This window comes from Sarcophilus harrisii, chromosome 2 (assembly GCF_902635505.1).
Source record: "Sarcophilus harrisii chromosome 2, mSarHar1.11, whole genome shotgun sequence".
In the NCBI taxonomy this organism is placed as follows: domain Eukaryota; kingdom Metazoa; phylum Chordata; class Mammalia; order Dasyuromorphia; family Dasyuridae; genus Sarcophilus; species Sarcophilus harrisii.
Window position 1 is genome coordinate 438,958,871 of NC_045427.1, and position 23,578 is coordinate 438,982,448.

General features: G+C 37.2%; 1 protein-coding gene and 1 pseudogene across 1 annotated transcript in view; both read right to left on the minus strand.

Moving 5' to 3' along the window:
• Positions 1-23,578, minus strand: part of ASTN2 (astrotactin 2) — a 1,113,071-nt gene that overhangs the window by 526,057 nt on the left and 563,436 nt on the right. The window contains exon 11 of the mRNA XM_031949426.1: positions 1,887-2,037. Coding sequence (XP_031805286.1) covers positions 1,887-2,037 — 151 coding nt within the window. The remainder of the gene's footprint in view (positions 1-1,886; positions 2,038-23,578) is intronic.
• Positions 7,867-12,291, minus strand: LOC116421060 (annotated as a pseudogene).

Consider the following 23,578-nt stretch of genomic DNA (forward strand, 5'->3'; position numbering starts at 1 on the left):
AACAGTTGTAGAATGCTTTAGCACAATGCTTGACATACAGCAGGTGTTGAAAAACATGTTTGTTTCCTACTTTCCTTTGTATGGTTCTACAGTTAGTCAGAGAAACAAAGGAGACCCCATGTCTCCTGACTTCTACCCAAGCTAATGTTCTTTCTACTATACAATCTTACTTCAACTCACCATCACTGAAATACAGAAATAAAGGCTAGATGATACTGAGATATATAAGAAGACATTCAGGGTTAGATAATTTCAATTTCAAGGGTCAGCTTGAATAGAAGAGAGGGTACCTGAAATCAAAACTACCTGGATTAAAATTCCAGGATACTTGTATTTGATGACCTCTCCATTCTTTCCATCTCTAAATCAATGATCTTATGATGACTTGATGATTACTTTCCTTCAAACCTATGAATCATGATCTTGGGTAAATGCCTTTACTTCTTCAGATTTTAGTCTCCTCATCTCTGAGATTAGAGAGTTTATCCCAGTAGCCTCTGAGGTCCCTCTCACCTCTAGATCTCTGAGTTTATAAAGGTGTTTTTAAGCAGATATGACCTGCTTGGATACTACTTTCCTCATGAGATACTTTTGAAAATCTATATCTAGATACAATAGTTCTATAAGAAATTATGAGCAGGTTGATTCCAGAAAAGCCTGGAAAGACTTATATGAACTGATGCTGAGTGAAGTGAGCAGAACTAGGAGAACATTGTTCATAGTAACAACATCATTGTAATATGATCAGTCTTATCATAGTATCATAAACTCAGCTCTTCTCAGCAATACTCTTCTCAGAAATACAGTGATCCAAGACAATTCCAACAGACTTGGGATGGAAAGTACATCCACATCCAGAGAAAGAACTATGGAGACTAAATGAGGACTGAAACATACTATTTTAACTTTTTTGTTTTTTCCTTGTCATGGTTTTCCCCATTTGTTTTAATTTTACTTTCAACACATGATTGACATGGAAATGTTTAAAATGATTGTACATGTATAGCCTATATCAGATTGTTTGCCATCTTGGGAAGGGAGGAAAAAAGGGAGGAAAAAAAAAAAGAAAAAAAATTGTTTCTCAAAAGCTTACCAAAGTAAATGTTGGAAAATATCTTTAAATGTAATTGGAAAGAAACAAAATACTAATCAATGAAAAAAATAAAAACCAAATTCTATCTAGAAGAGATATCATTTTTACCTCCTCTATCTTCTTTTATTTTAAACTTATATCCTATCACTTACTACTTAGTGACTGTGCTTATTAGGCTGTTAATTGTTGATCTTTACTATTTCTTTTCTTTGTAATAAGACTGAAAATCTTTGAAGGTAGGAACCATGTTTTAGATTTCTCCATACCTTTCATAGAGTCTAAGATAGAGTCCTATACATAATAAGAATTAAAATATTGGTCTTTTCTTCAAAGGCTCCAGCAGACCTTCATGTAGGGTATTCTCATTCTCTCTCTCTCTCTCTCTCTCTCTCTCTCTCTCTCTCTCTCTCTCTCTCTCTCTCTCTCTCTCTATATATATATATATATATATATATATATATTTATTTATTTATTTAGAAAAGATTAGCTGATGGCTAATGACCCTTTACTGTGCCATATCAATATCATTGGGATGCCATATAACATCAAGGTTCTCTCATCCTTTTCCACTTGACTTTGTTCTTTGACCAATGTTCTTTTCCACTTTATCTGTCTGTCTAATCTTTCTTCAACCCCCATTTCAGCTTCATTGCAGCACAGTTGGAAGGAATATTAGAGATCATTAAGTTCAACACATACAAAAGTAGAAACTACCTCTATAACCTAGCAACAAAGGATCTCCATTCTGACTTAATCCTAATCAACTTTATTCTCTGGGTCTGGCAGTACATACCACACATCCAGTTGAATCTACTTGGCGGTCTGACACACACTTGAAATTGCGGGTGCACCCTCCATTATTGCGTGAACAATCACGGACAGGCCCAAAGGAGGAGAGTAGATCATTGATGGTCTCAAAGTAAGTAGACAGCATTGCTTCTTCCCTTGGAGAGAAAGGAAACTGTTAAAATCAAATGGGACAAATGGTCTATCACTTTGTTATCATATGCTGTGTGTCAAGATCAAGGTTTGAGAACAAGACTACAGTTTGCCTATATTTTATAGTCTTAAAGAGCTGTTTGAACCTTAGAGAGATCAATTGATTTGTTAATGGTCACATAGATGGTAGATAATAAAAGTGACATTTGAACCCAGGTCTTTGTTCTCTATACACTATGCTACAATATAAGAATAGTAGAATTAATGGTGGTGAAGGTAGTGGTGGTGGTAGTAATATTAACTCATTTCTGTAGCGCTTTATACAATTAGTGTTGCCAGACAGCTAGGGAATGGAAGATCAGAGAAAACAAGTGAGAATGGTATACTAAAAAGAACAATGGATTTGGAAACTTGGGCATTGGGTTCAAATACAAGTACTGCTTTTATCAACTAAGTGAAACAGAAAAGATCATTTAACCTTAATAAGGGGCATAATGATGATGATGATGATAGCTATTATTTATATGGAACTTTAATTTTTGCAAATTTCTAATGTATGCTATTTCATTTGATTTTTATAACAATTCTGAAAGTGCTCTTAGCACCCCCATTCTACAGGTGAAGAAACTGAGGCAGAAAAAGATTAAGTGATTTCCTCAAAGTTACACCACTCATAAGAATATGAGGCAGAATTTTAATTCAGAGCTTCCTGACTCTAAATGCATCACATTAGCCATAAATCACCACCTACATCTGTAAAATGAAAAGATTATATTAAATATCCTTTTCAGCTCAAAACCCCAGGATCTTACGGCCAATGATATGTTTAGGACCGAAATATTAGAATTGGGATTGAAACTAAGGCCTCCCACATTAAAGTCAGTGTTCTTTCCATATCATTTCTTTCTGTCATAATTAAAGAAATTGCATTTTATTTTCTTTTTGGGAGGGGGAAGAATAGTATTTTATTTTTTTCCAATTACATGTTAAGATAATTTTCAACATTAATTTTTAATAAGATTTTGAGTTCTATATTTTTTCTTCCTCCTTCCCTTCCCCCTTCCTTTCCCCCTTCCCAAGATGGCAAACAATCTGATATAGATTATATGAGTGTAATCATGTAAACATTCCCATATTTATCATATTGTAAAAGAAACAGAACAAAAGGGAAAAGTCACAAAAAGTGAAAATAATATTCTTTGATCTGAATTTAGACACCATGGTTTTTTTCTCTGGATGTAGATATCATTTTTCATCATGAGATTTTTGGAATTTCTTAGATCACTATATTGCTGAAAAGAGAAAATAAGTCTGTCAAAGTTGATCATTATATATTGTTATTGTGTACAATGTTCTCCTGGTTCTGCTCGCTTCATTCAGCATCAGTTCATGTAAGAAGAACGAGTCTTTTTCAACTTATAGAGGCAGTTGAGTGGTGTAGTAGGTAAAGGACAGGACCTGTAGTCAGAAAGATTTGAGTTCAAGTCCAATTTATGATACTAACTGACCCTGGAAAAAGTCACATAAATGCTATACAGTTTCTTCAACTATAAAATGGGGATAACAATAGTGCTTATTTCCCAGAGTTGTAAGGATCAATTTAGATAATATTTGTAAAGCACTTAGAACAGATTTTGGCATATAATAGGCTCTCAAATCTCCCTCCTTCCTCCCTTTCTTTCTCCCTCCCTCTTTCTCTTCCTCCTTTCTCCCTTCCTTCCTCCTGAGGAAAGGACCCTAAAACTCTCTGAAAACTCCTTCAAGGAGAAATTCTCCTTGAATCCTCCTCTGTGAGACCCACCCCAAGGAACCAAGATAAAATGGTTTATCTTGGTGGGACTAGTTAAAGTATTCAATTCCAAGATTTTCTACCCCTATTGTTGGCTCAAAACCACTCCCAGTAAGTGGTCTCATCTAGGCCTGGGGGCAGGGAGAACATTGAAGGAATCTCATTCAATTGACACATGTCTCAGATTTCCTTATAAAAATAGCAACTCGGGGCTCAATCTTTGCAGAGGAGCTAATATGCCATTGATGGCATATTAAAAAACACTGCCTGCTGGAATATTCTCTTTCAGTCGTTACCCTCTCTTTATCCTTACCTATTTCCCTAATGAGACTTTATACCTCTTTGTCAGGATTTCTCTACTAGAAACTTTGCTTCTCTGCCAAGACTCCTCCACTAAGGAATTCAGCCTTTTTATTCATGCATAGCAAAGACTGACTTCCCAATGCCTATAATAAACTTCTTTTTATCAGTCTAGCTTTTCAGGTTTGTAAATTCCTTTACGAAGGACCTCTGTGCTGCCAGAAAGTGGGTTCCCACAACTCCCTCTCCTGCATCGAATCCCAAGAGGATTTAGGGGAGCTAACCTACCACTAACCTCATCATTTAACTCACTGACCACCAGGAACCCTAATCTCATTTTGGTACCCTGAATCTAATCTCATCATTTGGTTCCCTGACCACCCTAAATCTAGATCTCATCACTCATCACTCCCTCCTTCTCTTCCTTCCTTCCTTCCTTCCTTCCTTCCTTCCTTCCTTCCTTCCTTTCTTTCTTCCTTCCTTCCTTCCTTCCTTCCTTCCTTCTTTCCTTCCTTTCTTTCTTCCTTCCTTCCTTCCTTTCCTTCCTTCCTTCCTTCTTCCTCCCTCTCTCTTTCTTCCCTCCCTCCCTTCCTTCATTATTTTCCTTCCTTCTTTTTCTCCTTCAATCCCTCCCATAAAACTCAGTTTATGAGTTCATATCATGAAAGTTCTACAATAGGTAGACTGAGACAGGAAAAAAAAATTAATCCCTCAACCATACTAATTTTCCATAGCCTGAGGCAGAATGGGGTTAGCTTTAGGGAGGGTGACTGGCAGAGAGATACAAGAAAAACTTCAGAGTTTTTAAAATGAAGATGCTAAAAGTCCTGTCACTTTTGAAACATGGAGAAGGACTAGTGCACTCAGAGAGCCATTAAGGCTATTAAAATATTAACATCCACAGAGGGTAAAAGAAGAAAGGGAAGGAGAAAGTGAGAAAGAAAAAGGGAAGATGCTAAAATGTCACCTTTTAGTAGATCAGGGTGACAACTCTGTCTGTACAAATAGGGAGGCTGTTAGCTTCCAAAAGGATTGATTCTGCATAAACACTGGTTACACAAGAGGGACATTACTTAAAACATGAAGACCTGACAGAGGGGCTGTTACTAAGTCAAAGAAAGTGATGGTGTCAGGTCGGGGAATGTGGTATCTGGAAACAGTTAAGAAGAATACATTTAAAGAAGATGTTGGTATTTCTTGGCTTAAAGGAATGTTCCCTCCACCCAATTCCTCACAGCAGCTTAGCGCTTGTTGATTTTTGAAGCTATTAGAAAGGCACTTAGGGAAGGCAAAAGGACAAAGGGAAAGATGGCAGTGCATTGAAAAGAAAAGAACATTGGACTGGAAACCAGGAGATCTGGGTTTGAGTAATATTGCTTTTGCTAACTAGCCATGTGACCTCAGGCAAATTGTCTTGCCTTTTTGGACCTCCGTGTCCTTGGATGCAAAATGATGGGTTTGAATTAAATCATCTTGTTTTGACTTGGAGACTTAGAAAGTTCATTATCACTTTAGTTTCTCTTAAACCTAACAGACATTTCTAAAACTGAGGATAATGCCATGTTTTATAGATGAGGCAGTCCTGGGGCATAGACAGCCATCTATAAAATGTAATTTGAGTGGTACCCAATGGTCCTGCTTGCTCAGAATTATTTCACCCATTAGTTTGGCTTGGTGCTCACATTCCAACAATCCCATAACTAGTAAGTAGTGCTACAGATAACATGGGTACTAAATGGGAGAGTACATAGAGTGCTGAACTTAGAATAGTCGGGAATTCAAATCCAGTCTTAACATAATCCCATTCTCTTTGACCTTGGGCAAGTAACTTAAAGTCTTTCAATCTCAACTTTCTCATCTGCAAAATGGGTACAATAATAATAGCCTCAACCTGGTATGGTTATTATGAAGATTAAAAGAGTTTGTATATATAGAGTACTATGAAAATCTTTATGCATGCTATTATAGATAATAACAGCTGTCATTTATTATCTGATTCTATTATTCATAACAACATGCTAAGCATTGTGGAAGATAAAAAATTCAGATGAGACAAAATCTCTGGGCTCTAGGAGCTCATATTCTAGTAATGTGAATAGAATAGCTTACATTTGTATACTAGCACTTTAAGATTTACAAAGGGTTTTAATTCATTTTCTTATTTTATCTTTATATTGCCCTTAGGTATTGGAAGTATAATCATTCCCATATCTATCACAAGTGAGAAAACCTGAGGGCCAAATGGATTAAATTACAAGGCTGCCAGAATTAGCATATGGAAAATCTGGGGCTCAGACCTAGATTTCTTGTGACTCTAGGTGCAGGGTACTCTCTATACAATATGATTCTACAGAGGATTAAAGAATTAGATATAGGGGTAGGGTCAAAAGATCTGTATAGTGACTTAATTCAATGATATTTATTGTCAAAATAAGCATAATGGCACCCCAAGAGAAAGAAGCACAGGATGATGCTGTGTTGCTAAAGATTGAAAGAATCAGGAGGGAACCTGTTACATTATAATGGGGAATTGAGGTGGGTGCCCAAGGCAGTCTAAGAACACTGACATTCTGTTTGAAAAGCTCCAAAAGAAGCCTTCTTCCACATCTTGCCAAGGACCAGCTTTAATCCCAGGACTGCTCTGGCCAACAATTTATAGAAACTGCAAGATAGCATTTTGCAAAGAAAAAAAGGCATTTTTCAGCTGCAGCATGTAATACCCTGAACAAAGCCCACTGAACAGCAGGGCATGGTATTTCAAAATGCTTCCCCAAAAAGATACTTAAGAGAAAGTATGCCAGCCTAGCTATTTACATGCTTGATTTTAGAGGAATGAAGTTGCAGGCTGTAGGATTACTGTCTTTAAAAGTGGTAGAAAAAATAATTATAATAATCAGTAGCATTAAGATAAAATTCTAAGGTTTGCAAAGTAATTTACAATTATTTTATTTTATCCTCACAACAACTCTGGAGGCAGATATTTATTCTCAACACCATTTTACAGAGGAGGAAACTGAGGTAAAGAGCAATTAAATGATTTGTCCAGAAATACATAACTAGAAAACATCTGAGGCAGGATTAGAACTCAGGTCTTCCTAACTATCCATTGTGTATCCTATGAGTCCTTAAAGACTATTTAGTTCAGGAAACTCTTGTTTTAGATAGAGAAACTGAGGCCCAGAGAAGTTAAGTGATTTGACCAGGATTGTAGAGGGAAGCAGAATATAATTGACATCTGACTAGGTGTGAATCCATGTCTTTTGACTCCAAATATGATGCTTTTTTTCCCTCCATAAACAACAGTGTCTCTGTTTGATTCCCATAATAATTAGCCATTAACTTTCTTATTCAGAAAATCATAAAATAGAATAATTAGTTGTACCATATGTAGCAAAAGCCCTCTTTACAGTTTTCAAATTAGAATGGGTTGAGTTGGGAGGTAATGGCTCTCTTTCCATTTGCTCTGGATCCCTACCCCTCCCTTATCTTCTAACAGAGGCTAGTTGATCATTTGTCAGCAATGTGGAAAGCATTCTGGAGTCACTCACAAGTTTTACTAGATGGCCTACCAGGGGTCCTCAAACTATGGCCCACAGGCCAGATGCAGCAGCTGAGGATGTTTATCCCCCTCACCCAGGGGCTATGAAGTTTCTTTATTTAAAGGCCCATAAAACAAAGTTTTTGTTTTTACTATAGTCCAGCCTCCAACAGTCTGAGGGACAGTGAACTTGGCCCCCTATTTAAAAAGTTTGAGGACCCCTGCATGCTATCCCTTACAACTCTGAGCCTAAGTGAGTCTGTGATTCCTCCTGAATCAAAAGAATCGTCCTTCCTTGCCTGCTTTAGGAGCCTTGCCAAATGCCTGACCCAGCCCAACTAGGAAATCAAATAACATGACCCTTCCTTCAGCCCTAGCTCTGCTTCAGTCCTATCTCCATTATCAATTGTCCTTAGATCCATTTTTATTTAAACTCAGGACTTACAGAATGCTCAGTCCTTTGTTGAACATTTTTGGCAAATACAAAAAGCTAAGGAACTCATGAAATATTTTTATATTTGAAAAAATTTCCTCATGCATTTCTTTAATGGGAAAGCCTCTCATATTCTCACTCAGGACTCATTGGTTCATTCTGCATACAATTTCAAAATATTTGGCTATTTGTTTTCCTATCCCACTGCAAATGATAGTAATAATTAGCATTTATATGGTACTTTAAAGTTGTACCTGTTATTCATTCATTCATCCATTAATTTATTTGCTACAATACTGTGAGGGAGGTGCTTTATCTGCCCCGTGGGGAAGCAAAATCTTCCCCATTTTACAAATTAGTCTTTAGAGAGGTCAAGTGACTTGCCCTACTACACATGGCAGTTGTAAAAGCAGAAAAGAATAAAGTAGACTATAAGAGGCAGACTCAGTGATAAGGGACTGCTAGAGTGGGGACAGGGTTAGCTATTGGGAAAACAAACAACAAAACAATGAATATATTAGTCACAATACTCCAGAAAGCATAAGACCTTGGGGTTAATTAGTACAAGAACTTTGGTATTAATTGGGAGATATGGGAGACACCAGCATAGAACCTCCTAGTATGGTGTGCACACATCAAAGGGGGCATTTGCTCTATGAACAAAGCCAAATTGTAGTAGCTCAAAAGAAATACAAATGCACAAATTTAGAGACAACTTTATCCCAAATATTCACACAGACAATTGCTGCCTAAACTGTGGTAGTAACTTCCAAGCTAGTACTAGTCTAACCAGTTACAGCTGGACACACTGTGCCCTGACTCTGATGTCACGAAGTTATATTGATCCTCCTTAATTATAAAGGGCAACAATGAACCCATAGGAACTATTTAGTACAAGGACTAGTAATCCTCAATCATCCTGATCAGCCTTTGGTATAACATTGGGTTAAGGGCTTCCCCTAAAAATTCATGATAATGACCTTGCAAGATTACCATTAAGCACAGAGGCAAGAAACAGAAACTGACTTTTCTTATTAATATATGCCCTATGTCACAGTGGGAAAGGTGATAATAAATGAATTGGTTTCAGAAACTTCTCTAGGGAAGGGTGAACCATTCCTCACTTCAAAGGAGTGAGAACTCAGAAGGAAGCTTGTTCGCCTGCTTGGCTATAATGTTAGGGGAAGGGCCCAGGACTTTTACTGCTAAGCTATTATGGGAGAGTTAAATAGGGACCGGGCAGAATAGAGCTCCCTAGGTATATTACAGGTTTAAGAGTGTATAATTGAGTCCTTATGCCAAGAGAATGCTTAAACGCTGAATTCAAGTTACTAAGAATCACAAATTTTATATCTGGTTCAGAAAAGTCAAACACAGAAAACAGAAACAAAAGCAACAAAGAGAAGCAGGGTTAGGTTGTCAAGCTCAAGGTCAGAAATACCAGAGTTGAGAGTAAAGGAAGTTCTAGAGTTTAGTATCATTCCAGGCTCCAGTTTTTCCTCAGTCTTCCTCAGCTGACATTTCTGCAGCCTTTGATTTTTCTGGCCACCCTCTTCTCTCAGATATTTTCTCGTTTCTAGGTTTTGTTTTGTTTTTGATACTTGATTTCTGCTGGTTTTCCTCCTATCTACATGGATAACTTCTCTTCAATCACATTTGCTGAATCTTCATTAAAATCCTTTCGATTAACCCATGGTATGCCCTAAAAGTCTGCCCTGGGCCTTCTTATCTTTTTTTTAAAATTTCTGTGCCCTTTATTTGATCTCATTAACTTCTGTGAATTTATTATGATCTTTATCCAGATGGTTCCCAGATTAACAAATCTAGCCCAGTCTCTCTACCGAGATATAGCCCACGAATCCTTTGTACATCTTAAACTTAATGTCTCCCCTATTCATTTCAAAGTCAACATATTCAAAATAGAACTTACTATCTTTCCTCTCAAATCTTTCCCTCATTTGGAATTTCCTTCACCATAACTGACACCTTCTGTCTTTCCAGATATCATGGTTTACAACCCTGATGTCATGTTCATCTTCATATCTTCACACTTTCTCTCACACTACCTATTCATTCCATCATTAAGTTTTTTTCATTTCTGCCTTTCTAAAATCTCTCATGTATCTCCATTTATATAGCCACAACCCTAGTTAAGGACTTCATTACCTCTTACCTTAACTATTTCAGTAGTTTTCCAATTGGTCTCACTATCTCAAGTCTCTTTCCACTGCAATCCATCTTAACTGCCATAGTGATATTTCTTTATTTTATTTTAATTTTTTATTTCAAAAACTATACTTGTAGTTTATTTATCAGTGAGTACTTCTAGAAAACAATGTCTGAGAAGTTATAATCCCAAATTTATTAGAAGAAGTTTTCTGTACAGAAAAGTCTATTCTTTATGCTTGGGTAAGTTCTATTATTTTCCTATAGTTTGAAACAAATTGTTGGACGTCTTTTCCAATTCATGCTACATGCCTATGTCTATTTGATTTGTCTGATTTGTTATCTCCTTAAGTCTAAGATACCTTATCTTGGTAAGATCACTCTGCTTTTTTTTTTTTTTTAATGGACCAATTAATCCTTTTCATTTCCAGTCTATAACCTCTGGATTGTTCAGCATTATCCATGTCAGTTACATGTAATCAGAGAATTTTATAAAATTGCTAGCATACTGTTAGCTTATTTTGACTTTCTGTTGTGCCTCTGTTACCATATCTTGACTGAAAAGCAAGGCAGATCTTGGCACAGCTTCACAAATACAGTCTCTTCTTTTCACATAGTTTTTGATGGATCTTCAGCTGTAATATCAAAAACTATAAGAGAAGAAATGTAATTTCTATGAACAGTTTCAAAAAGTTGGGCACTATGGCCTTCACCTTGAAACGGAGGCAATATTAACATCTGGTTTACACATGGCTGGGTTTACTTGTGGTTGGGTACACATAGTAATTATAGATTGTTATGTAGCCAACAGTCACAGTAACTTCATCCTTATTATTCTTCTCATATACTAGAAAGTAGCTCCATTTTTTCATTCAGGTCAATAAAACAAGCCGTTTCAATAAACCACATCAAAAGGTCTGAAGTCTTTCATGATAGTCTAGAAAGCCTGTACATGTCATGTCAGCCTTGTATATTTTGTAGATAATGTTTTCTCCTGCTTCCTTATTGTGAACTGAAAACCTATGGAGTAATATGCCAAAGGGCTTAAAATTAACTTTTTTCCCCAATTATGAAATAATATTATCTATGTTTATACAAAATTCTCTAATTTTGCTCTCAACATCATCTGCTTCTATAGAGTCAAAATTCTCATTAATTTTAGATGCACACTCAATTTAAAACAGTGTTGACAGGTTACCAGCCTTATAGTACAAAATAATCTTAAGACCCTTGTAACTGAAGACAGTTTAATCATCACCAAATATTTGGTAGCTAATACTCAGGATTAAAAGTTGTGCTGTCATCGTCGGGATCTTCAGCAAAGTGAACTAATTTAAGTTTAATTGCTTCATTGGTCTTATACTTGTACTCTGCCAGCTTCTTTTCCATGGCATTTTTGTATTCCACCAGAAATTTTTCCACTGAACCAAATCCTGCCTTTTCCATGCATCAAGCTGAAACTGCTGAGGAGAATGAATCAAACTGTGTGCCATTGTGATGATATTTCTAAAGCAAAATTCTTGACCAGGTCACTCCTTTGCCCCCTATTTTCTCTAGGATTAAATATAAATTTCTTTGGCATTTAAAGTTCTTTGTTCTTCCTTCTATTTCCTCATGTTTAAGGAATAGCTTTACTGGCTTCCTTGATCATCATTGTTTTTGTTTATCCTTTATTCTTGAAGAGAACCCATTGATATCAGATGATGTCTTGACTTGTAAGTGAGGCAGAGTGCTAATTTATTGGCCTCACTCTATCCTCCAGAGTTATTGTAGTCCAGTGGCAAGACATAGGTCAGCATGACTGGCTATGGAACCAGTTACAGTGGGAGACCTGGCCTTTTAAAGCTAAAGTCTTTCCTGGGATACAGCTTATCTGAGGCAATAATATATTCAATAATTTAAAGTTAAGTAAGAATTGAGGCAAAAGATGGATTAATTTTCTTCCCAAATGAATCTCTTTGGAGAGGGAAACCCTCAGAATTTCTGGTCAAGCTTCCTTGAACACTCAGTTCAAAAAGTACCTTATGCAAAGGTTTTCCTTCCCCATTCCACAAAGTTACTCCCTCTGAGATTTACATGGTGTATGTATGTATATATGTATATATATATATATATATATATATATATATATATATATATATTACAAAATCATACTCCCTCAGTAATAAAAGGAGCTTCAGTTATTTTTCCCCCTATATTTCTGACATTTCCAAATCTTTTCTATATTTCCAAAAAGTGATAAATTGTCTTCTACTTAAAGATTGCCAAAGATATGCTTATAATGCTACCTCCCTACAAAGCTTGTTATATTGCAGAACAGCTCTGATTGTTTTTTTTTATAGATATCATTTTATTTAGTGTTTTTTAATAGCCTTTTATTTACAGGTTCTATGTATGGGTAACTTTACATCATTGACAATTGCCAAACCTCTTGCTCCAATTTTTCCCCTCCTTCTCCCCGCCCGCTCCCCCAGATGGCAGGATGACCAGTAGATGTTAAATATATTAAAATATAAATTAGATACACAATAAGTATACATGACCAAACCGTTATTCTGCTGTACAGAAAGAATCAGACTCTGAAATATTGTACAATTATCCAGTGAAGGAAATCAAAAATGCAGGTGGGCAAAAATATAGGGATTGGGAATTCAATGTAATGATTCTTAGTCATCTCCCAGAGTTCTTTCGCTGGGTGTAACTGGTTCAGTTCATTACTGCTCCCTTGGAACTGATTTGGTTGATCTCATTGCTGAGGATGGACAGTTCCATCAGAATTGATCATCATATAGTATTGTTGTTGAAGTATATAATGATCTCCTGGCCTTGCTCATTTCACTCAACATCAGTTCGTGTAAATCTCTCCAGGCCTTTCTGAAATCATCCTGTTGGTCATTTCTTACCAAACAATAATATTCCATAACATTCATATACCACAATTTATTCAGCCATTTTCCGATTGATGGGCATCTACTCAGTTTCCAGTTTCTGGCCATTACAAAGAGGTGCTGCCACAAACATTCTTGCACGTACAGGTCTCTTAACCTTCTTTAAAATCTTTTTGGGATATAAGCCCAATAGTAACACTGCTGGATCAAAGGGTATGCACAGTTTGACAACTTTTTGACAGCTCTGATTGTTAGGATTTTCCCCTTATTTTTATAGAGTGGTGGAACCTGTATCTCTGCAATTTCTACTCATTTCAAATCTTCTTGTCCATGGATAGAGCAATTTTGTATCACAGACCCATAGGTTCTGTCTCCTTTATTTGCTCTGCAAAAATCATTATCTTCTTGCAAACTTCCTCAAAACCCTCCTCATTCTCAAAACTTGCCCTGGTAGCATTTTCCTGACTACCTGTGATGGTGAATTTCCCAGGCTAATCAACAGGCAAACTGATGTTTAGATTAATTTTAAATGCACCTGTTGCTTGCTCCCTCTGCCATCATCCAAAGGCTCTTCGGTGTAAAAGAGGGTCAAGAAAGGTTCATCAGAAAATCTGCCTTAATCAGTCTGCCAGTCCCAAACTGCCCTAATTATTTGGAGGTCTTCCAATCTCCTTCCATGCCTCTCCTTGGAGGCCTGAGAGCACTAGATGTGCTGCAGTGCATCTAGGAGACTAAACACCTAATTCTGATGGATATTTTAGGTCCTGACAGGAGGGAGGGTAAAAAGAAGAAACAGAAAAAGCTGGTTCACACTGGAGTGATGAATTCATTTTTTCCCCTCTCTAAACCTATCCTATCTTTTCCCAACTCCAGTATTTTTATTGAAGGTATTATCAGTGCCCTCAGTCACCAAAGCTCAAAGGTTCAGTGCCATCTCAGTCTCTTCCTTCTCACTCACCCCCTACATCTAATCAGTTGTCAGAACCTGTCAATTATCTCATCTCTACTATCTCTCACATCTATTGCCTCTTCTTTATTTCCAGGGTCAGCACCCTAGTTCAGGTTTTCAGAAGCTCTCTTCTTTACTATTTTAACACTTTTCTGACTGATCCCTTTGGCTAAAATCTTTCTCCTTCTAATTCCTTCCCCACACAGCTGCCAAAATAATGTTGTTAGCATAAAATTTTGGCTAAGTTACTCATCCATTCAAAATTCTTCACTAGCTCCTCATTAGTAATAGAATAAAATAAAAATTTCATAGCTAGCCTTTTGAGGGCATTCAAAACCTAACTCCAAACTACATTTTTCTGGCTTCAAATCTCTCCTATGACACATATTATGTGACGTACATTTTCATTATCCTGAGAGGGATAGATTACAAAGCTTCTGATTTGCCTTTTAGTTCTAGATCTATGATTAAGAAATATGATGAAATGCTAGGTAGGCATTAAATCTTTTAGAATGACTGATGAAATGATTGCTGGGCAAAAGCTGTTGCAAGGTATAATCACTCATGCAGTGAACAGAAAGTCTCACTCTTAATACTCCATTATTATCTGTGATATGGGGTAGTAGAAAGAGATCAGCTTTGGCCCTGGAAAATCTGGGCTCAAATCCCAGTTCTGCTACTTACTTGCTGTGTGATCCTAGATAAATTGCTTCCCTTCTTTGAAGCTCAGTTTCTCAACTGTAAAACAATGCTAATAACTTATAACAATCGTCTTTATAGAGTTATCAGAAACAGGTGTGAAAGTATTCCTTAAAACTCAAATGATTGCAGTCATGTTGGCTGCTCTACCAGAAAATGATATCAAACAAGCCTAATGGAGGAATTAAAACTCTAATCAAGACTGCAAACATCTTTTCCTCCAACTTATACAATGGCACCAGAGTCGATACTTCTCTGCAGCTATTGTTCCTCTTGGCAATGTGCCATTTCCTCCAGAAAGCAGCTTTGACTATTCTTGTATAGAAATTTTCCTTCTCACCCCCTCATACTTAGGTCCCTCTTCAGCATTGCAAATCCATCATCAAAAAAGAAGAAGAAAAAAAGGAAAAAAAAACTTCACTGACAAATGCTGCTGCTTGGGGGTTATTTATTCATGAAATGCCCACACAAAGTAATCCCAAACTCTGCAAAGCTCTCATAGCATAAGGAGGCATAGGTTTCTAGAGTCTTGAGGATATCACCTTCTTGGTCACAATTTCACAGAAAGTGATTCCTCCCTTTGTCATCTGGTTATTTCCTCCTTTTTTATTCAAAGTCCTCAATCTGTGAGCCTTTTTGCCCCACAGATATTAAAGGCAGCCCTGCTTATCTACTGTCATACAATTACAGAACTTGAAAGTTGGAAAAGACCTTAGTTGCCATATAGTCTAACCCAAATCAATGGCATCTATACTGTAACATACCCGAGGAATGTTTCTGACATCTGCTATAAGACTGTCTCATTGCTATCACCAAAAAAGTGAAGGCTACTAATAGCTCACACTTAAATGGGTTTTTTTTGGTGTATGTGAGGCAATTGGGGGTAAGTGACTTGCCCAGGGTCACACAGCCAGGAAGTGTGAAGTGTCTGAGGCTAAATTTGAACTCAGGTCCTCCTGACTTCAGGGCTAGTCCTCTGTCCACTATACCAATTATCTACCCCTTAAATAGTGTTTCAAGGGTATATGAAACCCATTCCCCAAAACATAAGGTAGATAGTGAAATTGTTATTATTCCCATTTTAAAGAGGAGGAAACTAATACTCAAAGGGTGAATTCACTTGACCATATTCACAAAGGTAGTAAGGGTCAAGTGATTGGGCTCCAAATGCAGGTTTTTTTCTTGAAGTGCCTCCCTTCCTCCAAGTTCTTTTTGAGTTGCTATCTGCTTCTTGAAATCATCTCTCTCTCCTATGCATCAGCTAAAGGGAATGCTTCCCTCCTCAGAAGAGGCAATTAGAGATCTCCGCTCACATTTTCCTCCTTCCATATGCTGGGTGAATAATCCTAAACAAAGCACTTACCCTCTCAGTGCCCCTAGGTAACTCTTTAAGACTATAAATTGCAGGGGAGATGCCCATCTGTATTGGTAGAGAAACTTTTTACCAGAAGTTTGCTACACGGATGAAATTACAAATCTTATTTTTTTAAATGTATGTGAGGCATTAAGAATATAAAGATAAAAATGAAATCATCCCTACCCTCAAAGAGCTTACATGATAATTGGGGAAATTATAGATATTGAGGCATCTAAGAGATGCAGTGGATAGATTGTCTGGCCTGAAGTCAGGAAGACTCAACTTCCTGAAGTCAAATCCAGTCTAAGACACTTATTATAAGAGTAATAAGAGTAACTGGGCAAGTAACACTCCATTTTTCTCAGTTTTCTCAATTATGAAGTGAGCTAGAGAAGAAAATGGTCACTCCAGTTTCTTTGCCAAGAAAAACCTAAATGGTGTCTTGAAGAATTGGGCATGACAACAAGATGCAAAGTGTTTTGAGGAAGTAAAGAGCACAGATTACTGTTTTTTTAATTAATCTGTTTCTTTGTTTCTTTTATTTTTTTTGGAGAGATAGTAGAGGAAGATAAGGAAGGATACCACATGGAAAGAATCATCTGAAGTGAATGTATGGGAGGAAAAAAAAGATTTTGAGGGGGAAGGTGAAAAAAGAATGTGTTCCAGATATAGTGAAAAGATTATACAAAGGCATAGAGAGGGGCAATGATGGAAGGTCAGGTTCAGTGAAGAGAGTCTAATTTGGCAAGAACTCAGAACAAATGAAACATGGTAACATGAACTAGGGATAGGCAAGGAGGCTTGTTCTATCATAGTTATTTTGGTTCATGTCTTCCACAAATTCCATATTAAACTGAAGGCTTCTTGATTTTGGTGTCTATGCTGTTTCTACACTGCACAGTTTAGGTAATTTAAAACTATTCAATTAAAAGAAGTTAAAATATAAACTTAACAAACATTTGTCAGAGAAACTATATAAGAGAATGAGATTCAAATAAGAGTGAAACAGAAAATCTCAAAGTCTCTTCTGGGATTCTACAAAACAAAAAGACAAAAAGGAAGTTGCCTGAGATCAATATTGAAGCCAAGAATGAATTACATTATGAAAAGAACATTAAATGGCTATGAAGTCTTCTGAATGGGTTCCAATCATACCTCTAATGATCATTGCCTGTGGAATCTAACTACTTTGAGCCTCATTTTCCTTATTTGTAAAATGAGAGGGAGAATCTAGATGACCTCTGAGACTCATTCCAGTTCTAGATTATAAGCCATGTTTCTCTCAAATCCTGCTAGGATGTTCAGTTCCCTATGGTGAGATGCTTTTGGACAAAAACACTCTTCCATGACAGATGTCTCTGTTAATGTGACCAGAATCCTTAATGTTCCTTGTGTGATCCTAATATATGTAGACAGGATATCAAAGAAGAGCTAGGCCCAGAGCCACATATCTTTATAGGAACAATGAAAGACTTGCACTATAACCTCCATCCCTTTTGGTACCTGAAACAGAGATTGGCTACAAGACACTACTTTTGGTCACATACAGAAATGAATTTTTCTTCTCTGTCAAATACCCCACATATTTTCAGTGCATTGAGAACTTTATGGGCTTCCATCTCCAGGATTCTACTGTTGTATTTCAAATTGAGTTACAGCACTTTCTACTTTTCCCTCCCACCTCATAACACCCCTGCCCTGACTCTCCCACCTCCCCATTAATGCAATAGATGCAACCACTTGTGTAATAGGTCATTTTAAGAAGCTCTCTTGTTTTCAGAGTGAGAGCAAACAGCAAGGGCTCATATAGGAATCAAAAATTAACCATAGCCACCTAGGCCTGCTGTCAGCTCAGCTGTCAGCAAGCTGCTGGGATGATCGAAGCCCAGGGCACTGACTCTGATGCCCACTTCAGTTGTAAACCTGACACAGAGCCCTATGTTCTACCCTGGTCCCAGCTGGAGCTGACCTTCTGCCACATGCTGGCAGATCCTTGGGAAGAACTGGTGATCACCAGCAAAATCACAGCCCTGATGGCCCCCCTCTTCAGTGTCGAGCGGGAATGAGTGAGGGGGTCCCAGCTGCCTTGGAAGGATGATCTGTTGATAGACAGTAGGCATCTGCTTCCAGGCAACTGGGTCACGGCCCCAAAGCAAATCTACAAGACGAGAGATTGCCAAACCCTTGATGAAACAGAGAAAGAAGCTTCTGAAAAGTAATATATCTGAAAAATGGAATGTAGGCCCTTGTTACAATATGTCACATAACTTAAGAGGATCAAATCACTATAAAAAGACATATGAGTATAGATAGAGGCCACATACTGGACTGGACTGGACTGGAAATAACCCAAGGATTAAAAACCCTAAACCACACTGTCTAGAACCCTTAAAAGCACGCTAAGATCTATGGGGCAAAGTCTCAGAAAACTGCCTCATTAGGAAAGCAGCTGACTATCTCAGAATGGCCTCATCATCATCATCACAGATGTGTCCATATCAGAAAGCTGACTATCCTTTACCCCTAAGCTACCAGGCAAGTTTCCAGAAAATGCCAAGATATTTCAATAACATCAAGCTCTCCACCTGTGCCATCTTGCCATCTGCCCACGATTCTGCCCTGCTTCTCACCATCTGACACAGCTCTCGCTGAAACTATCTAGAAACCATGGTCTTGTTCCTGGGGGAATCAATGCACTAAGCTTGGGAATTCTTGCCTTGGGACTGAACTGGCATTATTGGTGAATAAGTGAATGCAAACTCACACAGTCCAACCTACTCAGCTTGCCCAAGGCTAGATAACGCTTCCCTTACTCTCTAATTTAGCATTCGGACCAACTTGTGCTCAGCTCTATCCTGTCTAGGAACTCCCTTATCCCTACCCCTCATTCCACCTGTTGATTTGGGCACATGATACATTTTGAAAAGTCATGTCAATCGACTCCTTGTCACTAGTGCTTTTCAGAACACAACTCCCTTCTCTTGTTGACACTCCCTTTTGTCTTCTTATTAAGCTATAAGACCTCTGAAGAGAGGTCTTACCTCAATTTTGCATTTACATTTGGCAAAGCACACTGAAATAAAGAAGAGGTACTATTCTCTTTTAGAAATTTGGGTGAGAGATTGCTTAATTCTACCTCAATGATAACTAACACAAATAATACGAGTCATAATTTCTGAGGTCCCTTTACATTAATTATTTCTATTAATGCTCATGATAACACTGAGAAGGGGGTAGAGCAGAAATGGTTGTCTTGATTTTGGAAAAGAGGAAACTAAATTCTAGAGAGAAGTGACAACCTATCAAAATGGCTAGTAAAAGGAAAAAACTGGTACTAGAGATTAACTCCAATGATTTCCAGCATAAACTCTTGCAGAGGCTGCCTCTGTGTTATCCTTTTGTGCCCTTTTGTCTTTGTCTTTCCATCTTGCTCTGTTTCAATTGTAACACACTAGGTTTGTCAGAATGCCTGCTAGTCTATATGTCTGTCTCTCCTTCCCTCTTTGACTGTTCCTCTCATTGTTCAAGTCTTTTTTGATCTCTGTTCTAAGAGAACAAAATGACATATAAGATGTCAAGTTGTTTGACTCATCCAGCACTTCTGATATTGCAGATATTTCTACTATGGTTAAATCTATACTCCAGCAATCCTTGGATTCCTTGGATTTATTCAGAGCCATGATCTAGTAATTTGGAAGCTGATGACTAGTGAAAAAAATTCTACCTCCCTTAGGGTATATGACATCAAACAGTCATGCTCTTCAACCTCTGTCCCTGTGGAAGAAAATGACTGGTTCAGTTTTTTTGAACCCTTAAATTATGAACTCCTTAGATTTCCCCTGGTTTTCTAATTACTCTGGGATGAGGAAGGTCTAACTTCCTAGGGTACAGATCCTTTAAATAAACCCATGCTTTCAAGAAGCTGGTACTTTGATGATAAGCTCAGAAGATCTACCTTGTGTGCTATAATTCTATATAAGAAAAGATGAGAAGAAGAAAGTTAGGATGAAGATAAATTTATCTCCCCATTTTGACTCCCTGAATCAATGAAACCCCTCAAAGGCTGATAGTGCTTTCCAGGCTACATATAGATATAAAGAAGCCCTGGAATCAGAAGAGTCACAAAATACCATAAAAATAAAAAAATAATAAAAAAGTCTTTCTCCACATGTCATTTTTACTTTTCTTACATCCAGCCTTTAGATGCTGATCTTTTCCCTTTATTCCTGAATTCCCCTCATCTTCCTTTTGTACCCATAAATCCATTTCTGGGTAACAACAGATTATAGTCATCTGGGTTTGGAAGTTTATTGTTGCAGGGAGAAGACATTCCAGATCTCATTTGGGCAAAGATCTTCCCAACATCAAATTCTCTATTGAAAAATAATATAACAAAGTATTATGAAAATTAATGTTGAAAACTATCTTTATGCATATTTGGAAAATTAAATATATTGAAAATTTTAAAAAAAGAAAATGGTATAAATGACTTAGACCGAGAGAGAGAGAGACAGAGAGAGAGAAAGACATTTCCTTGTTTACCAGGTCTTTAACTCATACAATTTTCATCACTTGACAACTTAACATTGTTATGTAGAGCAATATAAAGATAACTGACCTTTGAATCAGGAGACATAGTTTCTAGGCTATTATATACATAAAATTGGACTGGGACATATATAGCAACATAAGAGCTATAAGCCACAGTCACTGCCCTCAAGGAGCTGATTAAAATTTAGTTGTCATAAGAGATTTATGTACTTGTGAAAACTAAACCATTAGACAATATGGTATATGGTATAAGCATCAATTTGAAATGGAGAAGTTCAAGGGATAATAGATATTTCAAACAGATTTGTAAGGAGCAAGAAATTGGATATAGCTTGAAGAATGAGTGATTTTTAAATAAATGTTTAAAAGATAAATGATGAAATGATGTGAATAAAAGGCATCAAGATGGGACAGAATGAGGGGAAAAGCTATGGCTTTATGTCCCAGAGCATCAAGAGATAAAGATAGGTAGGGACCAGAGTGAATGAGGATTATGCTGAATGTCTGGTTTAGAGGCGGACATTCATTTAATATAGGCAACGGGGAGCCAATGAATGTTCTAAAGTTGAAGAGCAGCATGCTTATTATGGTGTTTCATGAATAATAACTTGACAATGGTATTCAGGATGGCTTGGAGAGGAACAGATATACATTGAGTAACTGCAGTGAGTACAAGGAGTTGCATTTTCCCTTCATTGTAGGAAGAAGAGGACATAATGTTTGTTCTAATCAGTCAGAGAAGACTGTATCCAAGGTGAGTTTCTAGATAGTATAAATAAGATAAAGGCAGGAGGTAGCCCTCTTCTGCATTGCTTCTCAGCCTGAGGCATCAACAATTGAGTGGTATGGTTGATGCCCCTTATTCCTATCAATATAAAAACAGGATGAACAAAAATGCAATTCCACAGAATGACTCCAGAGCTTTGGAAAAGATGATAAGAGAAAATAAGAAATTTCTATACCTGACTGCAAAGAATTATTGTTTTACTCCATAAAAAGGAAATTCTTAGTAGAAAAAAAGGCCATGTTCAGTCCAGCAGCCACTTGCAGAGAAATTTAGTAAAGGGTTGTAAGTCATGGTAATTAAACACTAATTAATTCATTTACTGAATAATATCCCAAGAAATATTGCTACTTCATAGCACCAGGGTTATTTGCAGGCAGTTTTAATTTTTTTTTGCATAGTAAAAATGATTGGGGAGTTGTCCTTTATCTCAGAAATAGCAGAGGCCCATGCACACAGTAGGCATTCAATAATATTTATTGAACTAGATTGAGAAGCTCTTCTTTGATATTTAGAGGCCAAGAGCTGTTCTTTTTTTTTTTTTTTGAAAAAGGATTCACAAATTATATTTGCCAGCAGCTAAGAAATTCCCTTGGTGTTTTGCAAAGTGTCTTGTGAGTATTTCCATCTTCTGAGCAAACTCATTATAGACCTATGGGAGTTGGGGTGTTGAATGCAGAAACTGGGTTTCAGTGGGTCAAGTGCATTAATAACTCTGGCTCACTTTGGCTGTCATCTGTAGTCAGTGAAAGCTTAGAGTAGGCAGAATGCCAGGGAGGAAGATTTTTTTTTTGCCATGGTCATGTCTCTCCTACAAAGAGAAGGGGGCCAGGCAAAAAAAAAAAAAAAAAACCAGGTTCAAAGTCTACTTTGGTTGGATTATTTACTCAGGACTAATTATGAGCTAGTAAAAGCTTTGTACCCAAAGACAGAAATAAGTTGTGTCCAGAAAAAAGTTGCTTTAGCAAATCCAAAATTAAATCAGGTGATTAGATATCAAGCTTACTGTGGCTGGAGAATTAGAGTCAACACAACGAGAGGCTATTCTTTTTTATAAAAGATTGGTACCTTTGTAAATTTCTGTCCTATTGCCTGTTGGTAGTTTCCTTGAATAAATAAATAAAATAAATGAAGAAAATTATTAATTTCTGACTATGTGCCAAACCCTGTGATAAGAACTGAAAACATAGGTATAAGTGAAATAGTCCTTCCCCTCAAGGATCTTATAGCATACTAGGTCTTATAGTTTAATAATACATAGGGTAAGAAAGGTACTTTGATTTGAGAGGTCAAAAAAGTGTAGAATACCACCCAGAACAGAGTACTTAGGAATAATAAATAAGTCTTGTCTGTTCATTAGGAGGTAGACCTATCCATTCCTCATCCTCTTCCTTGAAGGGGCTAGGAGGAAGGAGTAGTTCAGAGCTCTAAAAATATCTGTTCCATATGAGAGATCTACAGCTCAAAGTAAAATAAAATCACACTCCCAAGTTTCCTCCATTCACCTTGCTTAAGCAAAGGCCTCTATTTAGGCCAGCAGGTAAGGAGAAGTGAGAGATAAAAACAAAAGAATATTTTTTGTTGGTGCACCCCAGAGCTTAAGGTCACATGAGGGAGACATTGATGATGGATTTCTCTCTGCTAGAAATAAATAGCCTTTGTTCTTCACAGCTGGCACTGACCATTCCCCATATCATAAACATTGATGAGCCATATTTCATTTGTGACTGAAAGGGAATTGTCATAGAGAATGTGATGCATCAGTCTGCACTCACTTTTTGCATGCCCCCCAATAAAAGTATTAATAACCATAGAAGACACCTGGGAGACTAAGAAGTCATGGGAAAAATGGGATAAGACAAGGAGGAAGATAAAAAGGAGATGGAGGATAGGAAGAAATGGAAGACAAGCAGGTAAACTGGGCAAAGTGAGGCAATGCCATTTTAATTAGAACACATGATTATTATAAGGAATTAGTGGGACATAGGGGCAGCAAGGTGGTGCAGTAGATTGAGCACTAGTTCTGGAGTTAGGAAAATCTGAGTTCAAGTCTGGCCTCGGACACCAGGGTATGTAATTCTGGGAAAGTTAT